The sequence below is a fragment of the Vigna angularis genome, chromosome 2, assembly GCF_016808095.1.
Source record: "Vigna angularis cultivar LongXiaoDou No.4 chromosome 2, ASM1680809v1, whole genome shotgun sequence".
NCBI classification, from domain to species: domain Eukaryota; kingdom Viridiplantae; phylum Streptophyta; class Magnoliopsida; order Fabales; family Fabaceae; genus Vigna; species Vigna angularis.
Window position 1 is genome coordinate 42,780,268 of NC_068971.1, and position 27,091 is coordinate 42,807,358.

Consider the following 27,091-nt stretch of genomic DNA (forward strand, 5'->3'; position numbering starts at 1 on the left):
ACTTATAAATGAATTGCTATTATAAGTTATAACATATACTGAACTATCCTGAACGGTCTAATATCATGAGATCTAATTTTATAGCTAAGTTATAACGAGTGTTTGCTATCTAATTTGTTTCTGACAAGTTAAGAAACGAGAAGATCTAAACATAACTATTTGTAAAAGTTTAATTCCAAAGTTAATTTTAAATTATATGAATATATTCACTTATATTTTTCTCTGTAATTATAAAACTAACTATCTCGGAAAAAGAATTCATAATAAATAACCCTGAAGTAGTTCATCCGCATCATGAAAACAAAGAAAACCCTCTAAGTATTAGTTTTGGATTTTGAAATAGAAGATTCCCCTTATGATTTAGAAAGAACACACGTGTGTGAGCAGTCTTCGTCAGTAAAAGAAAAGAAACAGAAAAGAAGGGTTCCATAGCAAATGAAATAAAAAAAAACAACTAAAACTTTATTTTTTTCATCGATTCACAAACATTAGCACGAGTAAGACACTCTTTCTTTTTGTAACATTAAGATTGTCACCACAAAATTATCAAGACAACATTTTATAAACTCTACCTAATTTTTTATTTTAAAGTAAATGTAAAATAAATACAAAAGTAAGGTAATATTGTTATTATTATTATATGGTAAGGGACTAGGAGGTCCCACCACGAAGAGATGTTCCCCAATGGCGCGTTTTGAAAAGAGGAATGGACATTTGAGAAGCGAATGAAACGGGCGGGGCAGTGTCGTTTCGTTAATAAGCCTTTTGTCCGAGGCACGCCGAAGAGAGTGTGTGTGAATGAATGATGAAGTTAGCACAACTCAAAAACTGAATGCATCATCACTCAGTGTATCACTGTCAACAACACTCCCACCAGCATTAAAAGCTCTCAACTCCCCCACCCCACTCTTCTTCTTCTTCCATTCTTCACTCACTTCCTTCTCTTCCGTTTCCAAATCCTCTCTCGAGATCTCTTCCTCTCTCTGACTTTCCGCATGCACACCGCTTTCGTCGGCTAGATCTTCCACCGCGTTTCATGGATCCGGAAACACACTCTCCTGCATTGCCTTCTCTCTCCTAGGGTTTTGCGTGTCACGTTTTGCGTTTTTTTTCAAGCGATGCTTTCTCTCCCTTGCGGTTCGGCCTGCTGCTGCCGTATCCGTCATGACAGCAGTTGCCGGACGCCCTGCCGGAATCTGGCCGTTTGCCTCTTGCTCTCTCACCTTTCTCTCTCCTCCTGATGATGCTAAACGTAGACTGCGGCTAGAGAGAATGCCGGTGTCGGTCGTCTTCCTCTTTGCTTTTCTCAACTTGCTTTCCTCTTCCCAAGGTACTTTACTTTCATTTCTTTCCCCTTTCACTCTCTTAATTTTCTACTGTAAACCGTACAAGTTAAAATAGAAGTAAGTGTGGAGTGATGGACGAACAGCTTAAGTTAAGGAGTTTGTCTTATTTGGTTCTTTAGCTCTAATTCTGTGTTACTGTTGCTTTTTTTATTCGTTGCTGGCACGTGTGTTTTGTTGACTAGATGTTGATGCTTTCTCTGGGCTGACTGGTAGTTAATATGTAGCAGTACCCTACCAGGTTCAATGTCACTGAACTTGAGACTGGATTTATACATTTTTGCTTGTTGTAGTATGGGGGTAACTGAATTCTTGAATGTTATAGTTTTTATCTGTTGTGTTTTTTGAATTTTAGTTAGTTGGTTGTTTTATTGTGCTAAATTACTTACTAAATTAGGCTTTGTTTCAATACACTTTTACATAGGAGAAGAAAATAAGAAAATGAAGTAAATTGAACTTTTACCATAAGCTAAAATCAACATTTGGAAAAGTGAAATGGGAGAGTGTATATGAAAGTTAAGTGTATAAGTTTGTTTTGGCTTGAGAGAGAAGCTCAAATTATTTTGCCTTCATTCTGTACATGTGGCATATCATTGTTTCCTCCTAGCATCTCATATGTCCACAACCTGGACTTCATTTGCTAAACTTAATTCTTTAATGCACCATTATGCCATATTCTTCTTATTGGTCACTGTATTTTTGTTCGTTAGGCACATAGTTTATGCTGATATACAATCATGGCATCTATCTTCTTTATGTCGTATGCTACTCAACCGAGCATTGAATTGCACAGTCAAGTAACACATCTTATTTGCTTATCAAATTTTTAAGAATGAACAGTAATCTAATCACTTTTTATAACTATTTCTTTGTGACTAATCTGGTTAGCATGTGTTCAGTCCCTGTTATTAATTGTTACAAAAAGGTCATTTTTGTGAATTGGTTCTTTTCTTGTATATTACGAAGTATACTTGGGTATTGCTGAAGTCTTGGAGGATAATACTGTAAAAAATATTTCCCCTTTTGATTGATAAGCTTCTGTCAGTATAGTATGAATCCAATGTGATATTTATGTGTGCTTATGCTCCAGTATATGTTGGATTGGATTGTATTGGTTGTACAAATGGTAAGAGAAAGAAAACTAATCCCAATGTAACTACAGCCAGCAAAATCAGTGGAAAACATTCTCTCATACCCAGATTCTCCAGGTCTCATCATTTTGAGCCCCTCATTTAGCTAGAAAATCCACAAACCAATTGTTTTCCTAGAAAACACACTTCAAACTCACGATCGCACTTTCTGCTATTAATGAAAACAATTATCAGTTGCTATTGTTCCTAGAGGTCCGCTATGGACGTTACTGTTGAGTGTTATGTATGACGTAATAGGTTCTTTGCATGCAGTGAATTCGTTTTCTTTGAGTGTGTCATTTGCTTCATCAGAACAAGCTAAAATGTGGTTTGCTAAACCTTCTTTTGGACCTTCTTCTGCACCCATTCCATCTCCACATCATCAAGGTATATTATTTTATAATATATTTCAATAGCTTCTTGTTGTAAACATAAATTAGCGGTGTATAAGGACTAATATTCTTTTATTTTAGGTCCTTACATGACTCCAAGACAGAGACATCATTATCGGCACCGTCACCATCACAGCATGAGACCTTATGTAGTGGCTCCACCCCCTTCAAAAGACCAAGGTAGCTTTTCAGTCATTCCCCCTTCCCGCTACACTTTTGAGGGCAGAAATAGCTATATGGTAATATTCCCACCTCTGCAGTGGTGGCCTTCTCTTTTCCTTAAAAAGAGAAGCTGGTCAATGACCAAACAGAATTCTGGGGAATCTCTAATATTAAAGTATATTTTCTTAATAAAGGTTAAAGCAAAAAAGTAGACTGGAGGAGATTTTAAGAAGAGAAAAAAAAAAGTTTGGCAAAACACTACTTTATTTGTAATATTTAATCTACTATTGTTCTTTACACTTTTGTAGTTATTATATATATATTTTTCTCTATATGTTTTTCTGAACTCTTTATTTAGTGGAATAAGATGATCAACAGAAGTGATTCTTCATTATGTAGTAATCCAAATTCTATAGTTATGTTGCTTTCTCAGTGTTTTTGGTGTATGTCAAGAATGTTAAGAATAGGGGTGACAAAGTGGGTTGAGCTGCCAGTCCTCCTCTAATTTATCGGGGCAGGTTTACATTTTGAACCTGTCAGCCACTTTGACTGGTGGGGCAGAGGCAGGACAGGGTCTGGTAGGCTGTCCTGCCAGCCCTTTTTTGTATAAAACATTAAATAAAAATATAGTTTAAAGGATTAAACTTTTTTATATTTGTATTATTTGAAGGATATGAATATGCAATAATATTATAGTTTAAATTATAACTTACAAATGAAGTTCCAATTATTAATTATAACATAGTAATTTAATATGTAAAGGATATAATCCTCTTAATTTATTTGATTAGAGACCTTAATTAACCAATTAAAAACATAGAAAACATTACATGATTAAGTGTGTTTTTCAATATATATATATATATTTAAAAAATAAAAAATATCAATTAAAGAAACTAATGAGCTGACCTGTCAGCCCGCCTAGTCATGGTGGGCCATCCTGCCCTGTCCTCTTTTTGAAGGGCCCCATTAGTAGGAGGGGCTTAAACGGATTGCATTGGCCCGGTTTGTCACTTAAAAATAATGTCTAGCACATAATATTTGGAAGGAAATTCTTACTGGATCAGTTCTCTTTTTTACAGTGTTTGCCTCTTGATTTTTTTTCAAGCTTTCTGGGTGTCTCAAAATTACAGAATGGTTTTTAATGATTAAATTAATACCATAGGCCTAAATATTCGTTTTCTGTGCAAAGTCAAATTAGTGATTTCTGTTAAAATAAATCCTTTCACTGATTGATTAGATTTCAAAATTAACGGTTGATGATTTCGGCTTTCCCAATTAGTGTCTCGTACTATATACTCATTTATACTGAAAACTCTGGCAGTGTGACCAAATCTGCCCTGAACCACTTACATCAACTCCCTTTGGTTCACCTTGCGCTTGTGACCAAATTTGCATTGGCCCGGTTTGTCACTTAAAAATGATGTCTAGCACATAATATTTGGAAGGAAATTCTTACTGGATCAGTTCTCTTTTTTACAGTGTTTGCCTCTTGATTTTTTTCAAGCTTTCTGGGTGTCTCAAAATTACAGAATGGTTTTTAATGATTAAATTAATACCATAGGCCTAAATATTCGTTTTCTGTGCAAAGTCAAATTAGTGATTTCTGTTAAAATAAATCCTTTCACTGATTGATTAGATTTCAAAATTAATGGTTGATGTTTTCGGCTTTCCCAGTTAGTGTCTTGTACTATATACTCATTTATACTGAAAACTCTGGCAGCTTGTGACCAAATCTGCACTGAACCACTTACATCAACTCCCTTTGGTTCACCTTGCGGTTGTGTATTTCCCATGAAGGTCCGACTTACACTGGATGTAGCACCTTATGCTGTTTTTCCAGTAATGACTGAGTTAGAGACAGAAATTGCGTTAGGCACGTATCTAGAACAGAGTCAGGTGAAGATAATGGGTGCCACTGCTGACAGTCAAAATCAGGGAAGAACTGTTGTTGATATTAATTTGGTTCCTCTGGGAGAGAAATTTGACAATACAACCGCAGCTTTGACATATGAGAGGTTTTGGCACAAGAAGGTTCCTCTAAATAGGAGCCTTTTTGGTGATTATGCTGTTGTGTACATTACTTATCCAGGTAGTTGTGTTTCTCTTCATAACATTTTACTTTACTGGTATCTTGTTTCTGTTTGAGTCTAAAGCTATTGATATCAGGAATGCCATCTTCACCTCCATATGGATCTGTAGTTGGGAGTGGTCCCAGTCAAAGTGTTCAGGGAATTCTTCCGGTCAGTGCCAACTTTGTCGGCAGAAACCAGAAAATGAATGTCAGAACCATAATCATCATTGCTTTATCTTCCTTTGTACTCTTGCTGGTTTTAGTGGGAGCATTTTCAATTATTTTGAAATGGAAGAAGAGTAGGAGACCATCGAATGCTGTTGGCCCTGCATTCACATCATCTTTGAACAAGAGATCAGGTATACTTCTGAAAATATTTTCACATTTAAAAATAATTTTATGATGTTTAAATTGGCAGATCATTTTCTTTGTTTATTAATCATTTATTGTTTACAGGACTATGCCAAAAGCCTGAATAATTTTTCTCTGATTGATTGTGGCTGCTTTTTTAGTTTCTTTTTCTTATTCTCTATGCTACTCTTGTATGTGAAAACAATTATATTTGTTAAGCTCTATTTTGGGCAAGTAAATTTGTGATGTTTATACAATACCGAGTTTGCAGTGTGGTGATCTCTTTTACTTGGAAAATATTTCTACTTTCACTTCTGATTGGTGTTACATTTGTACTACACATCAACTAGATTGATTATGCGTTAACTTCTGTGTGCGTTGTAATTTTTTATATCAAAATTGGACAGCTGTAAATTACGTTTGTTATACCAAATTCATCCTATTATTGTTGTGTACAGAATCAATATATGGATGAGATGTTCTCTACCCTTGGTGGTTACTGATTGACATACATATCTGCTGTATTTACTTGTTCTTGTGTAATTTTTAGTAATTTTATTATTTTATTAGCTATATTTTTTTTTGTTAGTTATATCATAAAATTTAAGTAAGATGGGTTGATGCATCATGCACTGCAGGCTTGGGGTCTATGTTGTCAAGCAGCATTACTAGCTCAACATCAGTGTCACTTATGTCCACAATGGCTACTTCCATTCTCTCTGTTAAAACATTTTCTCTTTCTGAGCTTGAGAAAGCAACAGATAAGTTTAATTCAAAGCGAATACTGGGCGAAGGAGGATTTGGACGTGTTTATAGTGGAACATTGGAAGATGGGGCTGAAGTTGCAGTTAAGCTTCTAACAAGAGATAATCAGAATGGAGACCGTGAATTTATTGCAGAGGTTGAGATGCTTAGCCGTTTGCATCACCGTAATCTAGTGAAACTGATTGGTATATGCATTGAGGGGCGCAGGCATTGCTTGGTGTATGAACTTGTTCGCAATGGCAGTGTCGAGTCCCATCTGCATGGTAGAATTTTCATCAGCTCACAACGCTCAGCCCATGTACTAGTCTTTCTGTTATCTCTATTAAATCATTTAAATACTTTTTATGATATTATAGGTGATGACAAGATAAAGGGGATGCTAGATTGGGAAGCACGGATGAAAATTGCCCTAGGAGCTGCAAGAGGATTGGCATATCTTCACGAGGATTCCAATCCCCGTGTAATTCATCGAGACTTTAAAGCTAGTAACGTGTTACTAGAAGATGACTTTACTCCCAAAGTTTCTGATTTTGGATTGGCAAGAGAAGCAACTGAAGGAAGTAATCATATTTCAACACGAGTGATGGGAACTTTTGGGTGAGTGTATAAACAGACATTGTCTACAGAATTTGGTTAAGTACGGTCCAAAACATTTTTTAGTGCCAGATTGTAAAGTTCTTCAATGACTTCCAGTGTAAATATTGTTAAGCACTAATTTTCTACGTACTTCATATTACCATGCAGAGATTTATCTCCCCTTTAAATAATTCTTTCGCCTAATAAATTGGGGTTCAGTGCTTTTTTTTTCGCTCATTGCAAATTCCAGGCTTTAATTTGATGCCTTTTCTATGTTATGTTTTCATTTTTGTAGGTATGTTGCTCCCGAATATGCAATGACAGGGCACTTACTCGTCAAAAGTGATGTTTATAGTTATGGTGTTGTGCTGCTTGAACTTCTCACAGGCAGAAAGCCAGTGGATATGTCTCAACCTCAGGGACAGGAGAATCTTGTAACTTGGGCACGGCCAATGTTGACCAGTAGAGAAGGTCTAGAACAGCTGGTGGATCCATCTTTGGCTGGAAGTTACAACTTTGATGACATGGCAAAGGTTGCTGCAATCGCTTCAATGTGTGTTCACACGGAGGTTACACAGAGACCTTTTATGGGTGAAGTTGTTCAGGCTCTTAAGTTAATATACAATGACACAGATGAGACGTGTGGAGATTGTTGTAGTCAGAAGGATTCCTCTGCTCAGGAGTCCGATTTTAGAGGTGATCTTGCCCCTTCTGATAGCAGTTGGTGGAATGCGGGAGGGTTAACCCCTCGATTAACTTATGGGCAAGCATCTTCCTTCATAACTATGGAATACAGTTCTGGTCCACTTGAAGAAATGGAAAACAGACCGTTTTCAACATCAAGCTTGATTGGAGATGAGATATCGTTACCGATTAGGCATGGGAATAGATCCGGCCCCTTAAGAACAGTCCGAAACAAACTTTCTTTACATAGATTTACAGGAAGTCGGAGTGAGCATGGAGGACCTTCTTCGAAGCGTAATTGGAACGATGGTTACTGGGTTTAAGAGGTTTGGGGGATTTTCCACTGTTTTTTAAATGTACAGTTTCTAAAGGGTTCAGAACTAATGATTAAGTGACTGATTTAGTTTAGGGATCTCAAATTTCTGCAGTTTTCATGTTATGGTTGGAGAGATACAGAGACGTTGACAAATTTTGAAATATTGATTCATTATACAAGGAGGAAGTGTAATTTAAACAGTGTTGTAAATGCCTTGAATTGTATCTCATGGTGTCTTTCCATTTCCGTTACCATGTCTATCACAAAGGAAGTTCCATGTAGCCAAAATGAGCTCACTATGACAATTCCCTTGATACTTATTTAATTTGAACTCTTGTGTATCTTCAATGTTAGATGTTAGAGTTTATTTAATTTGAACTGGAGTATCTCTAATATAACATGTTATAATCTAATTTAAGTTCTTAATTTTTTTATTTGGGTTCACGTCTTATTTTCAGTGAGTTACATTTTTTTTATTTGGGCAGGAACTTCATTTTTATTTAACACCCTCCTTTTTATCTCTGCCATTGCACGTCGAATCATCCCCAATTCTGTTTCTTCCAGATATATAAGTTAATATATTATTACTCTCACTAATTATAACGTTGAATAAATAAGAAAATCTAAAAATTAATCTATAAAGATTTTTTTATATGATTTTTAATTTCTACGAAGGTTAAGTTTATCTTATGGAACAATTTTTTATATTATTTTATTTCTTTTAATAATATTCTTGGAGAAACTTGTTTTCTAAATTCTTAGTCTCTTAAAATTTATTGTGTATATCTTGTCTCTTACTTTTTTTTTGTAATTATTTATTGATATAAATTTCTTATGATAATTCTTATAAAATTAAATGAGTTATTATTTTTGAAAGTCAAAATATGTTTTTTTTTTCAATTCTCGTTATAAACTTAAACTACTCATATAGCAGTTAATTACAAAGTTTTAATTATAGCAGTTAACGTTTAAAAATATTATAACAATATATATACAAATTTAAGTCTATAATAGAAAGTTTAAGTTATAGTAGTCAACGCTTAAAAATATTATAATAAAATTTTCTTCTTCCTTAAAAAAGGCTAATATTAACATTTTGATACTGGAATAATTATAATTACGTGATATGTTCAATTACTTAAATCATCATTTGTCTCTTCTCCTTGTTAATTAGACAAATATCCCAGAGACATTAACTAAATAATTAGTGAGAGATGATTTCAATTTTTATTCATTAAAAAAACACAATGGGATATACAATCATATACCAAATACTGTTTTTAACAAAAACTTTTTTCTTACATGAACATAAAAAATTTGAGGTAACAATGACGGCAAATATTTTAAGGCAAAGTGATACTGACTTTGGACTGTAGAAAGTTGTCAATGAATGTGATATTCAGTTGGAGCCAACTAACAGTGCTTCTCAGACAAAAACCATGTCCCGTGCCTGTGAAAATACCGTTGTTGTGCGTCCTCTTTCTTTACTCTGCGTCTACCCTTTTCATTTCTTAAGCTGAAAAATGGAATCTTGGTTTGTAATCCTGCGTGAATGTGTGTGCAGGTGGGGTGTGGAGCGGTGTCGGTGGATTTCTTGGCTATTGTTGCTGCATATCCAAAGCCAGATGAAAAAATCAGAACCACTTCCTTCAAGGTCTTTTCGGTTTTCTTTTCATCTCATCTTGTTATGATAATCAATAGCTATAGCACCTCTTTCTTCTTTGGAGTTGAATATGTGCGTTGTTTGTGTAGGTTCAAGGAGGTGGCAATACAGGCAATGCCTTAACCTGCGCCTCTCGCTTAGGACTCAAACCAAGAATAATTTCCAAGGTTTTTACCTACAACACGTACACACAGAAAGTGGGCATGTCCTTTTTTTTTCTTTTTTTTCATTTTTGTATTATGATGTTTCATTTCCATAAGGTTGCCGATGATACTCAAGGCAGGGAAGTATTACGTGAGCTAGAAGCCGATGGGGTAGATACATCCTTCATGGCTGTAATTTTCTCACACTTTCAATCTTCTCTTTTTCTTTTTTTGCATTATAGTGGCTTAATATTGTTGGATTCGCTCAGTAATAACAAGAAAAATACAAGAACTAAATTATAGAGGAAACCTTTCTGGAATAAGAGAACAAATATCAGCACACCACCGTACTCCTCGTAAGAGTATAGCATGTCTTTATATATAAAACTAGCAATAATAGAAAACCCATTAAACAGTATACGGTCAAATTAAACTTAACACTGTTAGATGTTCTCTTAACAATATATCACACTTTCAATCTTCTCTTTTTTTCTTTTATAGCATTGTAGTGGTCTAATATGATTGTGTCTTTGACTGTTTGGCTTTCACATGCGATTTTTTTAGTGTAGATGTTGATTGTTGAACATGTATTAACCTTTTACTTCTTTTAGAGTTTTGACCATACTGTTCACTCAAGAATGTAATGAAAAGAAGGAGTGTGTTTTTTGTTTATCGCTTGCTGTTAGATATTGTCTGCGTTGAATTTGCTATCATTGCTATAGCAGCCAGTGTGATCCGAAAACTTCTTGCAGTTGCTTTTTTCATCCATTCACACAATCGGTATCTCAATCATTGGATGGAAGGTCGGACGACTAATACTTTAGCTCACAAAAAGAACTTAGCTTTTGAAATATGAGCTGTGCGGTTTTCATCCACTAGTTAATATGGCTGACTGTGTGAATGTATGGAAAAGCTGACTGCACCAAATCTGGTTCCTTCTGTAATCTGCTGCACCAATATAGCCTTTTTTGAAGCTGATTGAGCTACTATATGGAATTGACTTTCCGTGCTCTTCAATTTTTAAACACTCTGATCAGAGTTTACTGTTTAGCCCCTTTCTTTTTTTTTTGTTTGTTTTTATTATAATTTTCATGTATATATTGTTGTTCACTTATTGCTGTCGTTATAATTTTATCTATTTATAGTGCTTGTTCTTATGCACAGGTTTCTCTGGAGGGCACTTCACCTTTTACGTATGTCATTGTGGACAGCCAAACGTAATGATCATTGACTTATCGTTCCTCTTACTTTTATTAACTCCCCCTTCCTAGAAGAAATTCTCATGAAATACAATAAACATGATGTCTATATTTTCATTTGTTACATGAAAATCACTTGACATGAGGTTTCTGCTCTGGTTGTTTCATTATAGTTGTTTAGCCCTTACTTTTAGCTATATTTTCCTGATCCTTTTCGGTACTGTGGTCGATGAATTTTTCTATAATACAGCTAGTTCTTTACACTCACCTGTGCGAAGTTTAATTCATAGTTACATGGTTTCATCATATTCATTGTCTCCATTGAGAAATATAATGAGCCAAATTTCAGAAGTGAAATCAGTTAGGTGGAATAGATTCTGGCGACAACCTCCTGCTTGGTATTGAGCATAAAAATTGTGGACACTGCAGTATAATTAAAACGAAAATGAAATGAGCTAAACCTCCTAACCCATACTTCTCTATTTATTTCCCCTTTGTTCGTCTGTTTATCAACTTGCATACCGAGACTGTTGTTTTACACAGCAGTCAGTGCATGCATGAGAAGGAAAAATAGGTTATCCTTAACAAGGATAAAACATAATGGTTCATAATAGTAAGATCTTCATGCAGTTGTTTATAATGAGAAATTATATTTGTAACTTGACTAATTTCTATTCTATTTTTTCAGTAAGTCCCGTACTTGTATTCATACCCCAGGATATCCACCAATGAAGCCAGTTGATCTTCCCAAGTCAAGTTTGTTAACTGCATTGCATGGGGCAAAAATTGTTTATTTTGATGGAAGATTGCATGAAACGGCTCTAGTTGTTGCACATGAGGTTATTACTTTTATAATTTATTCGATTCGCGTTGTGAAATCTATGTCTAATCATCACCATATTTAGAAGTTGAAGTTTCTAATCCCCCATTCTCTCGAAAATAAATAAAATAAAAGAAAGAAGGTGAAGCATGAAAAACTTTCTGTATTGAATTCAGTGAAAAAATCAACTTTGAACTTTGAACTTTGAATAATATATTATTAAAACGGTACCAATCATTTTATCACTAATGGTTGAACATGATATAACGACAGCTTAAATGGTGGACAAATTTATAAGGGAAAACGCTGCCAGGGGTAATAGATTTTGGAAGTCCATCAATTGATATAAATGATTTGTTATTTTTCAACTGTGTTTAATGTTGAAATATCCACTTAATGTCTCTTAGTTTGTTTTCTTCCGGTAAAGGAGGTTCAGAATGAAAGGGAGCATCATCTGATGGGAAATAAACAAATTCTCATATTTTCCAGTACAGGCAGTTAAGAAGAATATACCTATCTTAATGGACGCAGAAAGGCTGAGAGAAGGGTTGGATGATATACTGAAATTAGCAGATTATGTTGTGTGCGCTGCACAGTTTCCACAGGTATGTGCATTGTTTTCTCTGGAAGTGATATACTGTAAGAATGTGCAATATAGAGGTCTCCCATGAACCTTGTATTTGATGTTCAGAAATGAATTGATTTTAATACGCTGCCCATTCATTTTACTGGTCTATCAATAAATGCGTTTTTAACAGTGTCAACTTGATCTAAGCATCCGACGTCTTTGAGTTGTTCTAAAGTAGTTTTGTGTATTTTTATATGGATATGTTCTTGCATATGCCATGTTTTCCTTAATCGTATTTTCCTTTTTGTGAAGATGAAGGGATATCGCCTTCTGATACCAAGTTTAAATGCATGTTCCTTTTCTACTTGCTTTAACTAGTATAGTATTGGATAAATTTCTGTCCCTTACTTTTGCTGAAACCTTGTTTCATTTCCTCTTAAGCATCACTGTACACATCTGATGTACCTTTCTCTTATGACAGGCATGGACAGAGGCATCAACAGTTCCTAAAGCATTAGTTTGTATGCTTTTAAGGTTGTCCAACATCAAATTTGTGATTGTAACTTTGGGAAAAGATGGTTGCATAATGCTCGAGAGAAGTTTTAATGGTACATTCCCATTTCTTCCATTTTTTAATTTTCTTTTAATGTTAGGTTTTCAAGTGTGGAGGGTGTTGAAAAGGTTATCTTGAAGAAGCTGGTCTTATGCCAGAACTGGACAGAATTAGAATGTTTACATTGCATATTAAGTGTATGTTGCTTTTTCTTTTAATTTAAACAAGTTCACAGTTACTATGATATTTTTTTTTCTGAAAGAGGGCCCTTCCACTGAAGAAATGGAAGTTGACCGATTACTGGAATCCCTGGAGACGAGAAAGAACAGAAGCTCGCACATCCCAACCTGCATAACATCAGTATTCACAATGAAACTTTAAATACTTTTTCTCTGCTTTGGTATTAGTATTACTGATTTGAAATCCAGTTTGAAATAATGCAGCAGATGCTAGAAACTATTACTATTACTGATGTATGTTTTCTTTGGACAGTAATAAGGTCCTCATGGGTGTCTTAGGCCATTTAGCACAAACATACCCCTTTTTTCAATAAACTAATCTTATAATAACCTGTGTAACTCATTATTTGTTTCTTTATGGTACTAAAAAAGAGAAGTCTATTTTGGTTAAAATATAGACGGTAATGATCTAGCAAAATTGGAAAGGCATTCAAATGATACCAGTAAAACCTTTGCACAAGAAGTCGGTCCTTTTATCAGCCCTGCATTCATTTGCTAATATTTGACATGTATTCTGAAATTTTTAACAGCTAAGGTGATTGTTTTAGAAAAATGTACATCGTATGCAAGCTTAAGGAAATTCCAGTAAAATTAGCATTTATTTTTCCTTGTTATGGTCTTTGTTTTAGTATATCAACCAGTTACAATTATAACTGTTTTACTGAGTTATATAATTTTTTTCCAAGCCAAATAGTCAACTACCTAAACTGATGAATGAGAGTATGCCAAAGAGCAAAGTCATTTCTCTGGATTAGTTGTGATATAGTCAATCACTTGAAACTATGGAAGGGGTTGTAAGTTGTGACTTAAACATCATATGCTTATTTGCATTTGCTAAACTTTTTGTTTATATCTTTCTTTTCCATTTACTTCCAGTCAGTGACAAAATTGCATGCAGAAGGTATAGGAACAGTTTGTGGTAAGTTATACGTTGGAACAGCTGAGAATGTACCTCCATCAGAGCTCATTGATACAACTGGTGCTGGAGATGCATTTATTGGATCTGTTCTCTATGGTAATTTACCAAATTTATTCTATATCTTTTCCTCGTGTCCTCCAAAGGGACACATGCAAATTTTATACTTGCCATTCTTGCTACATCCTTTGCATTTCTATAGTAACTTGTCAGTCTTTCATTAATGTGTGCTGTTTTTTATTGGTTTCAGCGATCTGTGCAAACTTCACGCCAGAGAAAATGCTGTGTTTTGCTGCCACTGTGGTAAATACTCATACATTTAAGAATATATAATTAATAGAAACGGACAGTGCATTCCTGTTTTGTTACAATGGAATGATGGGTTCAATTTAGTGCAAGAGGCTTATGCATTCATTTTAATGGTAATTGCAGGCAGCTTCCAAGTGCAGAGCTATAGGAGCAAGAACTGGTCTGCCTTACCACACAGATCCACGCCTGGCAACCTTCATGAAATAGCATTCTTTACCACTGAAGTGAGCCATATGGTTTAGAATAAAGTTTTTGGTCAGAAGAATGATGCAATATTGGACATTTCTGCTGCATTCTTCTTTGTTTCCTCAAATGTCAATTTTGAATGTAAATAAAGTCAACTTTAACAACACCCTTCTTTGGGGTGCACAAAATTTACATTATAGAATGCATGATATCCCTTTTCAAAGTTCCATTTTCACGTTAATTAATTTTTTCACGAATATATTGAAGAAAAAGTACAAACATCGCCGTTGCCGGGGATCGAACCCGGGTCACCCGCGTGACAGGCGGGAATACTTACCACTATACTACAACGACCTTGATGCTTAAATTTAAAATAGAAAATATGATGAAAGGAAACAAAATCTCCTCAGTTTTGCACAGCAACGAGTCGCCTTCTTACTGAACTCGAACTCAATCGCTTCTCTCTGTTGCGATGATGGCGTGCATGTCGAATACGTTCGGCGTAACCAATGGCAGCGTCCTCCACAATCTCGACTCACATCTTCGCTTCCAGCGCCGTTTCAATTTAATCAAAATGTCTTCCGACGCGCTTCCTCCTCTTCCTGAAAATCGCATCGTCGTGCGTTGTTTCGTCCATCACATAGTATCTCTCTATATAAGTACATTGGTTTGTTATGTATATTTGATGTACAGGTCGGGTACAGAATGACGGCGGTGGATTTCTTGGCTACGGTGGACCGATTTCCGAACCCCGACGATAAGGCCGAAGCAGTTCGCTAAAGGTTGAAGGAGGCGGGAATGCCGGTAATGCGCTCACTTGCGCTGCTCGGCTTGGCTTGAAGCCGAAGCTGATCTCCAAGATTGCGGACGATGCGCACGGCTTCGCTATATTGAAGGAGTTAGAAGCAGATGGCGTCGATACTAATTTCATTGTTGTAAGATCAAACTTCTTTACTAGTTTCTTCTTTGCTTCTGCCGTTCCAAATTTGAATTAATCATGCGAGCAAGTAGAACTGTTTTTCCTGTTTCTACAAGGCGTGCAGTTTGTTGCGTCACTAATGCTTTATCTTCGTATTAATAATAATGATAAAATCCCCTGAGCACGAAGATCAATTAACACATTGCATGGCTTTAGCATAGTTAATGGTTCTGAATTTGAGTCTTGGTGAGTAGCTAGGTCATATACTAGGTGAGAGAGTTTTGTTGTGCATTGTTTTATAAGTTGACAAATTCATTTTCATCTATGTATGGAAAATCTCTACATTTTAGGAATTGATCTTAGTGTTTGTCAAAGTTGGATCATTGTTAGCTTTAGTGTTCATGCTTGACATCGTTTTTCTTTTATTCAGTACCTGAAAACATTTACACTTAATTGTAGTCTATGTATAAAAAAGAAAGAAAAAAAATCTTCTATGTTTTAATTCCTACATTTGATGTATAAAAAAAAATTCTTTGTTGAATTTTTAATTTCAACGTAATGATTGGACCTTGTTCTGTATTATTGTAAAATTGTCTGTTGAAGAAGAATTGTCATGCTTAACTGTTTGCAATTTTAACCTAATTAGTTCTCGTGCATTGAATTGAATTTTTTTTCCTTTATTTTTCAGGTATCCAAGGGTGGTAGCTCAACGTTTTCTTATGTACTAGTGGATAACCAAACGTAAGAGTTTTTGGATGTTTTTCCCCTGACTTTTTTGGCATGATTAACATTTATTTTTGTATCTTTAACAATATGAAGAAACATGCTGCTTTAAGGCATAAAAAGGTATATGATGATCTCAGGAAAAGATTTTCAGAAAAAAATAGTCTCATGACCTGATGCCTGGACTCAAGGGTATTTCAGCCACTTCCTCCCTTGTTCATTGTGTTCTGAACATGATATTATGCATAAAGGTTTATTAGTTTGTTAATATTATTACAAAGACTTGCGTTGTTTTAAATTACTTGTGCAAGTTCTGTTTAAGTATTTTTCACTACCGCCCCGTGTGAAATGCATTTCAATTTGTTTATCACATCATGACTATTACTAGTGACTATTGGTTTTAGAACGGCTGCCACAATCCTGGAAGTATATGAACTTCTTGTATCCTTTATTTTCAATTGCTTTTTTTTTGGCAGAATTAAGTGTGTGTGATTAAGCTTATGCTTTAAAATAGAAAATTAGAAACATGTGCTTACACTTGAGGTAATCTGCCTAGGATTTCTCTAATTTAATTTAGTTAACAAATTATAAGTAATAATTCCAGAAAAACTCGCACCAGTATCTACACCCCTGGAGATCCTCCGATGATGCTAGATGACCTACCCCAGTCAAAATTGTTATCTGCATTTGATGGAGCAAGATTAGTTTATTTTGATGGAATGTTTCCCGAAACTGCTCTATTTGTTGCACAAGAGGTAATGATTATCTTTTTCTTTCTTACAGTTTTTTCATAATTGTAGGACAAGTATTTTAGGCATGCATACTGGTAAGTGATAAATTACTTTTGGTTAGCAGTTGATGCATCCCCCGTGGTGGGTTTGGTTTTTCTTGGAAGTGAACTTTTTTTATTTTCACCCAACTTAGTGAATGGTAATTATGATATTGGGATGTAAAAAATACTTTATACGCTTAGTCTGCCTGGATCTGATCTGCCCCAGGTGCTAGGGAAGGTGTGATGTTTTTGATGGAGTCATTTTCAACATCAGACCTTCGTTTTCTTTTTTAATAAAGAAACACTTGATAAATTAATAAATGTGTAAAAGTAGTAGCTCTTGAAAGCAAGCCCTAAAATAAGTTGAATCATAGAATCACACCTTTTAAAGCTTAAACAAATGAACCATAGTCTTAGTCATTGGATTTTCAATTGCAGGCAGCTCGTAATAATATTCCTATTTTAGTTGAGGCAGAATCACCAAGGGAAGGGTTGGATGAGCTCATGAAGCTAGCTGATTTTGTTGTATGCTCTTCCGGATTTCCACAGGTAGTGTAAATATGAGGAACTTATTCCTCATCTTTAATCAACTTATCTTTTGGGTTAGATGCATTTTGAATTGGTTTGAACTATGCGAGTTTGATTCATTAGAAGTTTGACAGTACGACTTACTAGAAAATGTTTCTCTTGTCAACTTTAAAAAAAAAGGAGATATTTCTATTTGAAGGCCATAGTTTGAAAATACATTTCATTGTGTTTTCAAAATGTTCCTATTCTCAATCATCAGCTCCCCAAAAACAAATATTCTATTTACATATACTTTGAATTTCGTTTTTATGCCATGATTAGCTTTAATTGTTTTAACCTTGTCTGCTCCTCCAATTATGTAAATGATGTGTCCATATGCTTCTACTTTTGCTTGTAGTTTATTTAGGATTTGTTTGTATTTATGTGTCAGGCTTGGACGCAAGCACCATCTATCCTGAGTGCACTGGTTGTCATGCTTTTAAGATTTCCAAATATCAACTTTGTAATTGTGACTTTGGGTGAAGATGGTTGTCTAATGTTAGAAAGAAGTGATAATGGTAAAGGCTCTACTGGCCTTCCAATTTAACTTCTTGAAGGATACCATAATGCTCTTAAGTTATTCCGATAGATTGCACTTTTTTCTTTCAAGAAGCATATGCAACTTACAAGTCTAATACTCTTTTTTGCAGAGGATGCTGACATAGAAGAAATGGATGTAGAGAGTTTCTTAGAATTCTTATATAAAGGGAAAGGTGATAGCTTGACTATCCCAACCTGCATACCATTGGTAAAATATTGTTTAGCCTAAACTTCTACAACTTTTATTTTAACGTTAAGATATATTATACAATTTTGCATTGAGTATACAAATATACATTTATGTTCTTCTGATAAGAAGAAATTTACTGTATTTAAGAGAAAAAAATTACCAAGAGAAAGGAAAATCATGGGTAGTATAAAAACGATTTGTGGTATTTCACAACCTAGAGTGTGTAAAGCAAACATCCATGATTTATCGTAGCATATAAAATCATGTAAAAGAAAGCATGAGAATAGAACCATGGGCTTATTTATCTGTCTTACGATAAATGCTAGAAATAAAAAATAGTGATTTCGAAATTTTGAGAGATAAACAATAAAGAAAAATATTTAACAGGACTAAAATAAAATATAAAAAAATGTCATTTATAAGGATAAAAATACTTATTTCAATTTTACAAGGATGACAAACAAAGAAAAGTGTTTGTAGTGACTGTACCCTCAAGCTTTTTATGGCTAACCTTTATTGACTCGCGTGGTCGACCCTGGGGTGCATTACTCCAATCAACTTAGTAGCAGGATTCAGTGTTGTGTTTCCTTTGTCTTTAAGGTCGATCTAAATCTGATAACTACATAGCTAACGATTAATCAACCTCTGAAAATTGGAGTTCCTTCCTATCTGACAGGATGCTTAGGTATTGGTCCCTGGGTGATTGGGAGAAATATATAGGTACTGGGATTGCAACGAATTATCAACTTGGTTATCCGAGTCATAGATTGCAATTACTCAAGTAATGAGGGTGACCTCTTTTCTTTAAATAAGCTTGGAATTATCATATGAAGAACGGACCACCTGGATGCTTTAGTCCAGCGCTAGCAGATTAGATTAGAAAGTGATTAAAATCAAAAGTTACTCATGCTCCAATGATTAATGGCGTAATTAAGTCTTTTCAATATAACAACGGAAGTCAAGGTTTATCCTTGTAAGCTATGTAGTCTAATTGACATCAAATTTTTTTTATACATGGGTAAAAGTGATTAAATGCAACATGTGTTTTTGTTATTAGCTTCATATGAATTATCTAGAAGTTAAATGTGTATTAATTAAAAAAATAATGAACTGAAAGAACATTGAAAAATAATAACTGAATTTGCAATAAACATATTTGTGGATTACAATGCTATTCTAATTTGACAGTTAAAATGGAAATATACTAATATGAATTGGGAGACTGTATACATTATAGATAGACATAAAATAAGTCCAATTCCATGTCAAATAGATAATGAAAAAAATTAAAAATTGTAGATATTTCTCCCCTTATCTTTACCGGTTGAGTTTCTCAGGCAGTGAAGAAATTCAGAGCAGATGGAATTGGAACAATTTGTGGGAGATTCTATATTGGAACAGCAGAGAGATACCAGATTCTGAGCTGGTTGATACAACTGGTGTTGGGGATGCATTTATTGGAGCGATTATGTATGGTAGGTGTTGGATAAAAACAAAACTGGGACCCATCCACATGTTGAAAAGAAGGGTCAATGTTTTCATATACCATATATTGAGGAAGAATGTCTTCCACCTTCGCTAAAGCTCCGTAAATTGCTCCAATGCACCAACCATGTTTCTTGTCCTTTCTTCCTTCATTCATTATAAAATGAATGCAAAATGTGCAGCAAAACACAACTCACCAAGAATCAAACGGTGAAGAAAGCATTCAAGAGGAGAAAGAGAGAAAGCCACGGGTACTACCGTGAAGAGAGAAACATCACCGAGAGGTGAAAGACACTGTGTAGTAGAAACTGTGAGTGTGCAAAAAGAGAGTTTTTTTGTATGCCATCCGAGAGGGTGAGATTTATTGAGAGATTCTCAGAGAGTGAGAGAAACACTGTAATCCTACTTTCATAGTGGAGATAATTTTCTGGACTAGGTCCCGTGGTTTTTTCCGAGAGGATTTTCCACGTTAAAATTTTTCGGTGTTATTTTTCCCTAAGCATACACTTTTATTTTTATGCTTCCGCATAGTGTCCATTTTGGGTTAGTAGAGGAGGGAACAAATACCGCTGTTTCCCAACAGTAGGTGTGGTCAAGGACCTGAAAAGTTGTTTCTTTTTCTGTCTAACCTTCTTACTTGAGACTTCAACTAGGTTTTCCTATTATCTTTTGTTCTTGTGTTTGTGTCACCATTTAGGCTAGAAATGTAGAAAGTAACAAAAACATCCCCATCAGGCCACGCAAGTGGTGTACCTACAATGTTTTCTGGGGTCCAATCACGTCATTTAATCTAGACCCAAGCTTGTCATTTTCCCCATATATCTGCAAGTTTTCTGTCTTAAACTGGGGTCCTTCCCACATTTTCCTCTCAGAAATCTTAATGGGGCATAGAACCAGTTTTATTAGCAACTTTGCTGTAGTATCTATTCAGTTGACATTATTTTGTTGTCTGAAGTACCATAGAAAATCAGATTATGTGACTTTGCTCGTATTTTTTAGGAGGCTATGTGGTTAGCATACAGATCTAAACCTGTAATACAGTAATAGATGAATGGTATCAATGGTTAGAGACAGACGGGAATTTTTCGTTCAAAAGTAATACACTCCTATCTAATCACTTAAACTTGGATTAGCAGATGTACAGAACCAAGAAATTAATGTTAGTCCCCCAGGTGAAAGACGGTGATGAAGTTAAGCTTAACATGATTGCCATTTTCCTATGTTTTGGGTTACTGAAAGTTCTTTTCTTTGTTGCTTTGGATTTAAAACATTTTGGGTAATTGATTATGCTCCCTGACTTATTTTTTAGCTATCTGTGCAAACATGGTACCAGAGAAAATGTTGCCACTTGCTGCTCAAGTGTTAAGTTGCCTCAAGATAAAAGGACATCCTATTCTCAGAGTAGTATTTCAAACTAAAATGGGAAAATTGAATGAATTTTTTCTCCTTTAATACTAATTTCATGGTAATTACTTCAGGCAGCTACAAAGTGTAGATCTTTGGGCGCTCGAAGTGGTCTTCCATATCGGTTAGATCCTCGATTGGCATCCTTTTTATGATAGACAGAGACAACTGGTATTCCCCATCAAAGAAGCTCAACGCTCTTGTTTTTTAAGGCACGTTTACTGTGTGTGGTTCTGTGTATGTCTTGTTCTAAGATGCCCTATAGTTTGTACAGAATTATGAGTTGTGTGATTTTACTTCCCTATTGGTGTTGGAATTGTTCTTTTGCAGAGGGAAACTTTTCTTGTAACCATTTTTCTTTATTACACCTCCTATTGTATCTTGGGTATGAGACTCATCCGGTTGTTACTTTCCGGGTATAAGAACTCTTCTTAAGAAACAATATCACATGGTCAAAAGATAAACTCGAGTTTGGAAAAATGAGTTCATATGGCCATAATGTAATTTTCATTGTGAGTACTACTCACTCGCACAAGTTATTGGAAAATTACCCATCTTATTCTCATTTGACCTTTCCTTTTTCACATTGTAGCTGAAGGCCCGAAAGGTCTTCTGACCAGGCTGTGGAATTTGGTATATTTCGGGATTACCATGATAATCAGTGTTCAACTTCTCACTTTTGCAATTTGCAGACAATACCATCATGTAGGGAGAAGCTGATTGTGGAAAAATTTGGATGATTAAAGCAATTCTTAAAAGCTCGAGTTGGTTTCAACCCTAAAGATCAATTTTAGCGTCTTGAAATTTGTTAAAGGAATTTTGGAACCTTGTATGGACAGGTTAATTTTTTTTAACAATGATATCAGAATTTTGTAACGAACCCAACGTCTTGAGTTCGACTACTCCAACGAAGAGGAGTTCCGAATTCACTCAAGTGCCAACTTGTGTCGCTTAGTCGGCAACTTGTACTTGATATTACGAGAAGAAAGTTATAACGTTTTGGAAGGGCGAATAATTGTCTTTTTGGGGCACGAATTCTTTTAATTATGTACGTCTTAACTAGGCTGTCCTTATTTTATTTTTCTTTTTTCAGAGCTCTTAAAAAGGTATTGAACATCTTGTTGGTTGGCACATACAGAAAATTGGCCAGGAGCTGAGGTCACTTGTAAAGTCCCAAGGGTGAGTTGGGATTGGATACCCAAACCAAAAAATGGTTGTTTTAGAATTAAGAATACTGATTTCTCTAACTTGAGTTTGTTGGGTAGGTAATGCCCCTTTAAAGGAAGATTCTTCCCGTTTATATCAAATTACTCAATACAAGTATATTGTGTCTGGGAAGGATGGTCACTGGGAGTAAGTTTGGAGATTGCAACATTCACTTTTTGTTTGAGAAAAGGATATTTTACATAACTTGAAACAACTTCCCTATAATGTAGTTCTGTACAAGGGATAAAGAGAGAAATGTGTGTGGAAAGGAGATGATTCTCGTGCTTGGATTATCAAATCAGCCTAGCTAGTATCATCTACAATCTCAACGTGTTTAGCCTCATTGAATCCAAATCAGTGTTCAATTTTTCAGTATGTTGTGGAATTTTTCTTCTCCTCTGATGTGAAAACTTGTCTTAGGTCGATTACCAACACGGACTTAATTACGCGAAGAGGTATCATTCCTTATGCAGACGAAAGTTCTTGTGTATTTTGTTGCTCAAGAAAAGGATCCAAGTCGATTATATTTTAAGTGATATTTTTCACATCATATCTAGTCTTCAAATTTATGCTTGGTTACGCTTTTTGGACTGTTTTACACCATTAAGCCATATGCTCACTTCTTATAAAAAAATAAAAATAAAAAAAACTCAAGGAAGGATTTTTTTTATTTATCCACACCGTGAACATGATTACAACTCTATCTGTTTGGTTTGTCTTGACAATGGTTTATTATGTGAGACTCGAATGTTAACGCAATGCTTTACATTTGGCAACTTGATAGTTTGGGCGATTGCCTTTTGTACAAAGGTTGGATATTCGTAATGAAAAAGAAAAGCGTAGATCTGTTGAAAATCTAAGGAGTCATTTGGTTTAAGAATACATTTCTTGTTTCCATTTTTTTTCACTTTATTTTATATTGTTCGAAGTTGATAATTCAAAATTAAAAATAGAAAATAAAAAAATTATATAATTTGCTAAATTGGCTTTATTCTCTCAAAAAATTTGAAATTTTTATTTAGTGGAAATATAAACATTCATATAATTTATCTGAAAGTTAAAAATGCAAATTAATATTTTATTACAAATTAAAAACATCAACTAATTGAAAAATTGAAAATGGAAAATAAGTAATTTTAGAAGAAAAATATGTAGTTTTTAGACATTGTTCATTAAGAGTGCTGGGTGGGTCCCTTTTTGTTTTGCAGGCTAGTTATACTTGCCTAAACAGCTAACACCAAAAAATGAAAAATTATTGTTATTTATGGTTTGATGATTGCCTATACGCAGTCGATACTCCCTTATTAAATATACAAAAGGTGCAATTCACGTTCTGTGACACTCTTTAATAATAACTTGTTCAGAAGAAAACTTAAACAATAAGAAAATGATGATGCATGATAATGATTAATGAGAACATAATCACTTGTTTCAATGCATGTATTCAACCTTAAAATATTTCAATGCAATTATGCAAATATGGAACCAAAACTATCCTTTAGATGCCCACACGTCGTCCACTTGGTTTAAAGAAATAATTAGATTTATGTAATCAATGTTTGTTTATTTGTTCTGGATTCTTTTTCAAGAAATTTACTAATTCAATCCTATTTATGATTTTTTAAATTGAGTGTTCAATCGTCAAATAGAATTAAAAGAAAACATAGGAAATCATAATAAAAATTGAAAAACTGATAAGAAATAAAATTGCAGAATTACACTTTGTAAAATTATAAATATAATAGATTAACCGTTTCTTCTCCCTACTTTATTGTGACTTGACCCAAAATCATGGGATGTAAATGAAGTGAGGTGTTTATTACTATAAAAATGTGGAACACGATAGAGAGAAGCAAAAGCAAATTGACTTTTCCACTCAATCAAATGGAAAACAAACAAAAGAAGAAAACACAATTCTCAAACGTGGTCCATGTAATTGGAAAATAAGAAATTTATACTCTTTTTATTGTTATTTCTGAAAACAATAGCTGCATAAGCCAAATGATAAAAATGTTATGATCCTTCAAACATACTATTTGAACGTAATTGGATTGGAGCCTTCTAACAAATACGTACAATCTATAGGATAATGATAGCAAAATAAGATTTGAAAAAAAATATATAATTTGTTGTAAATCTTATATCAATTAAAAACAAAATCAATTTAAAATATATAAGTAATCTAAATTTTAATTTAGAAGTCAGTTTATAATTTTGAGTTATATTTAAAGTTTATATTTTAATATAGTGTCATAATTAAGAATTACAATTTATCATAACAAAGTTTTTTTTAATCTATGATATATATATATATATATATATATATATATATATATATATATATATATATATATATATATATATATATATATATATATATATATATATTTAGGTTTAAATTTTAAGTTTCGCATTATAAAATCTTACAAAGTTAAAAAAATAACACATCAATAAATACACAAAAGCACACATCTTAAATAACGAATGGAAATAAATGATGTTAATGATTATGATTTTGCTTCATATTTTCTAAAAGTAATTTTCTCCGTTCACACTAAAAGAATCGGAATCTAACAATCTAAGAAATAAGTTAAAATTATTAATTGACTTTTAACTTTACAATGTGATTGGTTTTAGTTTTTAGTACGAAATTCTTTTTAGTTTTCAAATAAACTTTGTTATGGACTTTTACAACTCAAAGTCTATAATTATGTATTATAAAATTTTATTAAAAAATTACAAAAACATGTGAGACCATACAAAATCTATAATAAAAATTAATAAAATATAAATAAATTAAATCGATCATAAAAAATTAAATAAATATATAAAAATAAAATATTAAATCTATTTTATTTTGTGTCGTGGTTATATTTTATAAATGCTTAAGAAAACTAACTAAAGAAATTTAATATTTTTTTTCTGTTGTTCATTTTATGAAATAGAAGAAAAAAAATGGATAATGAGCATCATCTAAGTTATGAATTTTGCTCCATTATCGCCAAGTGCATGTTCATACCATATGGCCAGACAAACATTAAATATTTGTAAGCATTTTTCTGAGTTTTTTAAAACACGTTGCCTTTTGGCCACATGTTATCTCAAATTTCCATTTTGGTTTTTTTCCTTTTATGGCAACGTTATGGAAGATTTTATATTACTTTTAATTTATTTTGATATGAAAAACAATTAATATGGGAAGTTCTGAATTAAAAATTTAGGGTTCAGACATTTATTTCTTTGTACAAGTACAATAAATTCTCTAACGTGAAATCATTACGATTCAGCTTGCAATTTACCTAGTAATAATTGGGAAGCATATTATTGTAAAAAAAAACAAACTAAGAAGCATCTTATATACTATTAAATTTGAAGGGAGAGAATAATAAATACGATAAAAAAATTATACTGCAACGAATTAATTTATGAAGTGAGATACTGCCAATAACTCTTCTCATTCTCCAAGACTCGATGGCAAATAAGTAATATTGAAAAATATTACTGTATTTTGATATCCACGTTCACATTAGATATATAAAGTATATTTAAAAGGAAACCAAACATTAATTTTTGAAATTAAACAATAAAATATTTAAAAAAAGAAAAAATTCTCAGTGAAGAGAAGAACAAAGATACCTCATTGTGTGAATAGTGTCAAAAACTCTGAAGAAAGCATATTGACACTAGGAATAACTTTAAACAAATGTGAAGGAAGTTGTCGTATTATGTATTTATATACAACACAAAGATAAATATTATTAAAGTTAATAATTAGAATTGTTATTGTGTGCATTTATGATAATGATTATTTGAATAACTCTAATGTTAAAGACATGTCACAAGAGTTATATTTATAATAATCATGATAAACTTAGAAAAGTTATATCTTCCCAGTATAATTCACGTAGTTTAATGTGAGAATCTATAGTATAATAAGTATAATTCACGTAGTTTTATGTGAGAATCTATAGTATAATAGTAAATAAAATAAATTTCTTCCAATGTCTACATTCTAGTTTTATATTACCAAAAGTATATTACTAATTTTGAAATGCATTACTCTTAATTTTAAGTGGACGTTGATATTATATGTATGAGAATATATATATTATTTTGAATATGATCAAGGTTAATTGTTATAATATATTATTCTTTTTAATATTGCAACTAGATACATAAATTTTACTTCATAGATATATTTCTTTAAGTTTAATATTAGTAGAGTCATGATAATTTTATAATATAACTATCTTTTAATATATCACTTTGTATTTCGGTTGGAAGTTCCACGTCTATTAGAAATAAGACTAATTTATAGTATATAAATGAATACAAACTTTACCTTACAAGTTAGTTTGGTGGGATTAAGTCATGCTTAGAGTCCATTTCTTAACCCCTCTATCTATATCATCCACACAATCATACATCACATCTCAAATATTTTAACTTTATTAAATCATACGTATAAATACAATATTTTCCCTTAGAGATTTTTTTGTTCTTGTCTAACATCTTATTTTGTGGAAGACAATTTTACCTTTCTCACTCGACAAGGGAATGACTTGCTCAGAGAAAAGAAAGTATAGAGTTTTCTTGAAGTAAAATTTTCTATTGCACCCAATAAATATGATGTTTCACCAACAAAATTGCATAATTAAAAAATGAATATATGTGTATCAAATTAGTCTATCATGTTTATTTTATCCAAAACAAGTTTAATCTAGTGCAAAACAAATTTAGATAGTCTAATTGACAATATGTATATATCATAAATCAATTTACTCAAATTATGAAATCGAATGTAATTAAGTATGAGAAAAAGAAAATTATAGACCAAATGAAAACATTCTCTATTTGAATTTTTTATTGGTCCAAACTGATCATAATCTCCTAAGA

General features: G+C 33.3%; 2 protein-coding genes, 1 non-coding gene and 1 pseudogene across 6 annotated transcripts; 3 read left to right on the forward strand and 1 right to left on the reverse strand.

Annotated features, from left to right (window-relative positions):
• Positions 1-702: 702 nt before the first annotated feature.
• Positions 703-8,048, forward strand: LOC108323006 (receptor-like serine/threonine-protein kinase ALE2). Its single transcript, XM_052873514.1, has 8 exons — positions 703-1,330; positions 2,747-2,860; positions 2,947-3,045; positions 4,751-5,119; positions 5,197-5,460; positions 6,091-6,480; positions 6,574-6,814; positions 7,089-8,048. Exons 1-8 carry the CDS (start codon positions 1,165-1,167, stop codon positions 7,798-7,800), a joined length of 2,355 nt encoding a protein of 784 aa, XP_052729474.1. The 5' UTR covers positions 703-1,164; the 3' UTR covers positions 7,801-8,048.
• A 1,110-nt stretch (positions 8,049-9,158) lies between these two features.
• LOC108323004 (uncharacterized) lies at positions 9,159-14,603 on the forward strand. 4 transcript variants are annotated; one of them, XM_017555330.2, is made up of 12 exons: positions 9,159-9,262; positions 9,358-9,447; positions 9,546-9,623; positions 9,717-9,791; positions 10,764-10,816; positions 11,487-11,637; positions 12,113-12,223; positions 12,668-12,794; positions 13,002-13,099; positions 13,855-13,993; positions 14,145-14,197; positions 14,327-14,603. In XM_017555330.2, the coding sequence occupies exons 1-12, from the start codon at positions 9,233-9,235 to the stop codon at positions 14,408-14,410; spliced, it is 1,089 nt and encodes a 362-aa protein (XP_017410819.1). In that variant the 5' UTR covers positions 9,159-9,232; the 3' UTR covers positions 14,411-14,603. The 4 variants fall into 4 exon arrangements, with proteins under 4 accessions (XP_017410819.1, XP_052729186.1, XP_052729187.1 ...); XM_052873226.1 differs by having other exon boundaries at positions 9,717-9,770; XM_052873227.1 differs by lacking the exons at positions 14,145-14,197; positions 14,327-14,603 and adding an exon at positions 13,665-13,772 and having other exon boundaries at positions 13,855-13,970.
• Positions 14,604-14,671: 68 nt separating this feature from the next.
• On the reverse strand, positions 14,672-14,743 carry TRNAD-GUC (transfer RNA aspartic acid (anticodon GUC)). The gene has a single exon. It is a non-coding gene; the product is annotated as a tRNA-Asp (tRNA).
• On the forward strand, positions 14,677-21,994 carry LOC108323003 (uncharacterized; annotated as a pseudogene).
• Positions 21,995-27,091: the final 5,097 nt, after the last annotated feature.

What these genes read in the sequence shown, in the direction of transcription:
- LOC108323006 (XM_052873514.1), top strand. Translation starts at nt 1,165, where the DNA reads ATGACAGCAGTTGCCGGACGCCCTGCCGGAATCTGGCCGTTTGCCTCT. An exon ending in CTTGCTTTCCTCTTCCCAAG is followed by an intron (nt 1,331 to 2,746) that starts GTACTTTACTTT and finishes CTTTGCATGCAG; the next exon opens with TGAATTCGTTTTCTTTGAGT. An exon ending in TGTGTACATTACTTATCCAG is followed by an intron (nt 5,120 to 5,196) that starts GTAGTTGTGTTT and finishes TATTGATATCAG; the next exon opens with GAATGCCATCTTCACCTCCA.
- LOC108323004 (XM_017555330.2), top strand. Translation starts at nt 9,233, where the DNA reads ATGTCCCGTGCCTGTGAAAATACCGTTGTT. An exon ending in AACCAAGAATAATTTCCAAG is followed by an intron (nt 9,624 to 9,716) that starts GTTTTTACCTAC and finishes CATTTCCATAAG; the next exon opens with GTTGCCGATGATACTCAAGG. An exon ending in CTCTAGTTGTTGCACATGAG is followed by an intron (nt 11,638 to 12,112) that starts GTTATTACTTTT and finishes TTTCCAGTACAG; the next exon opens with GCAGTTAAGAAGAATATACC.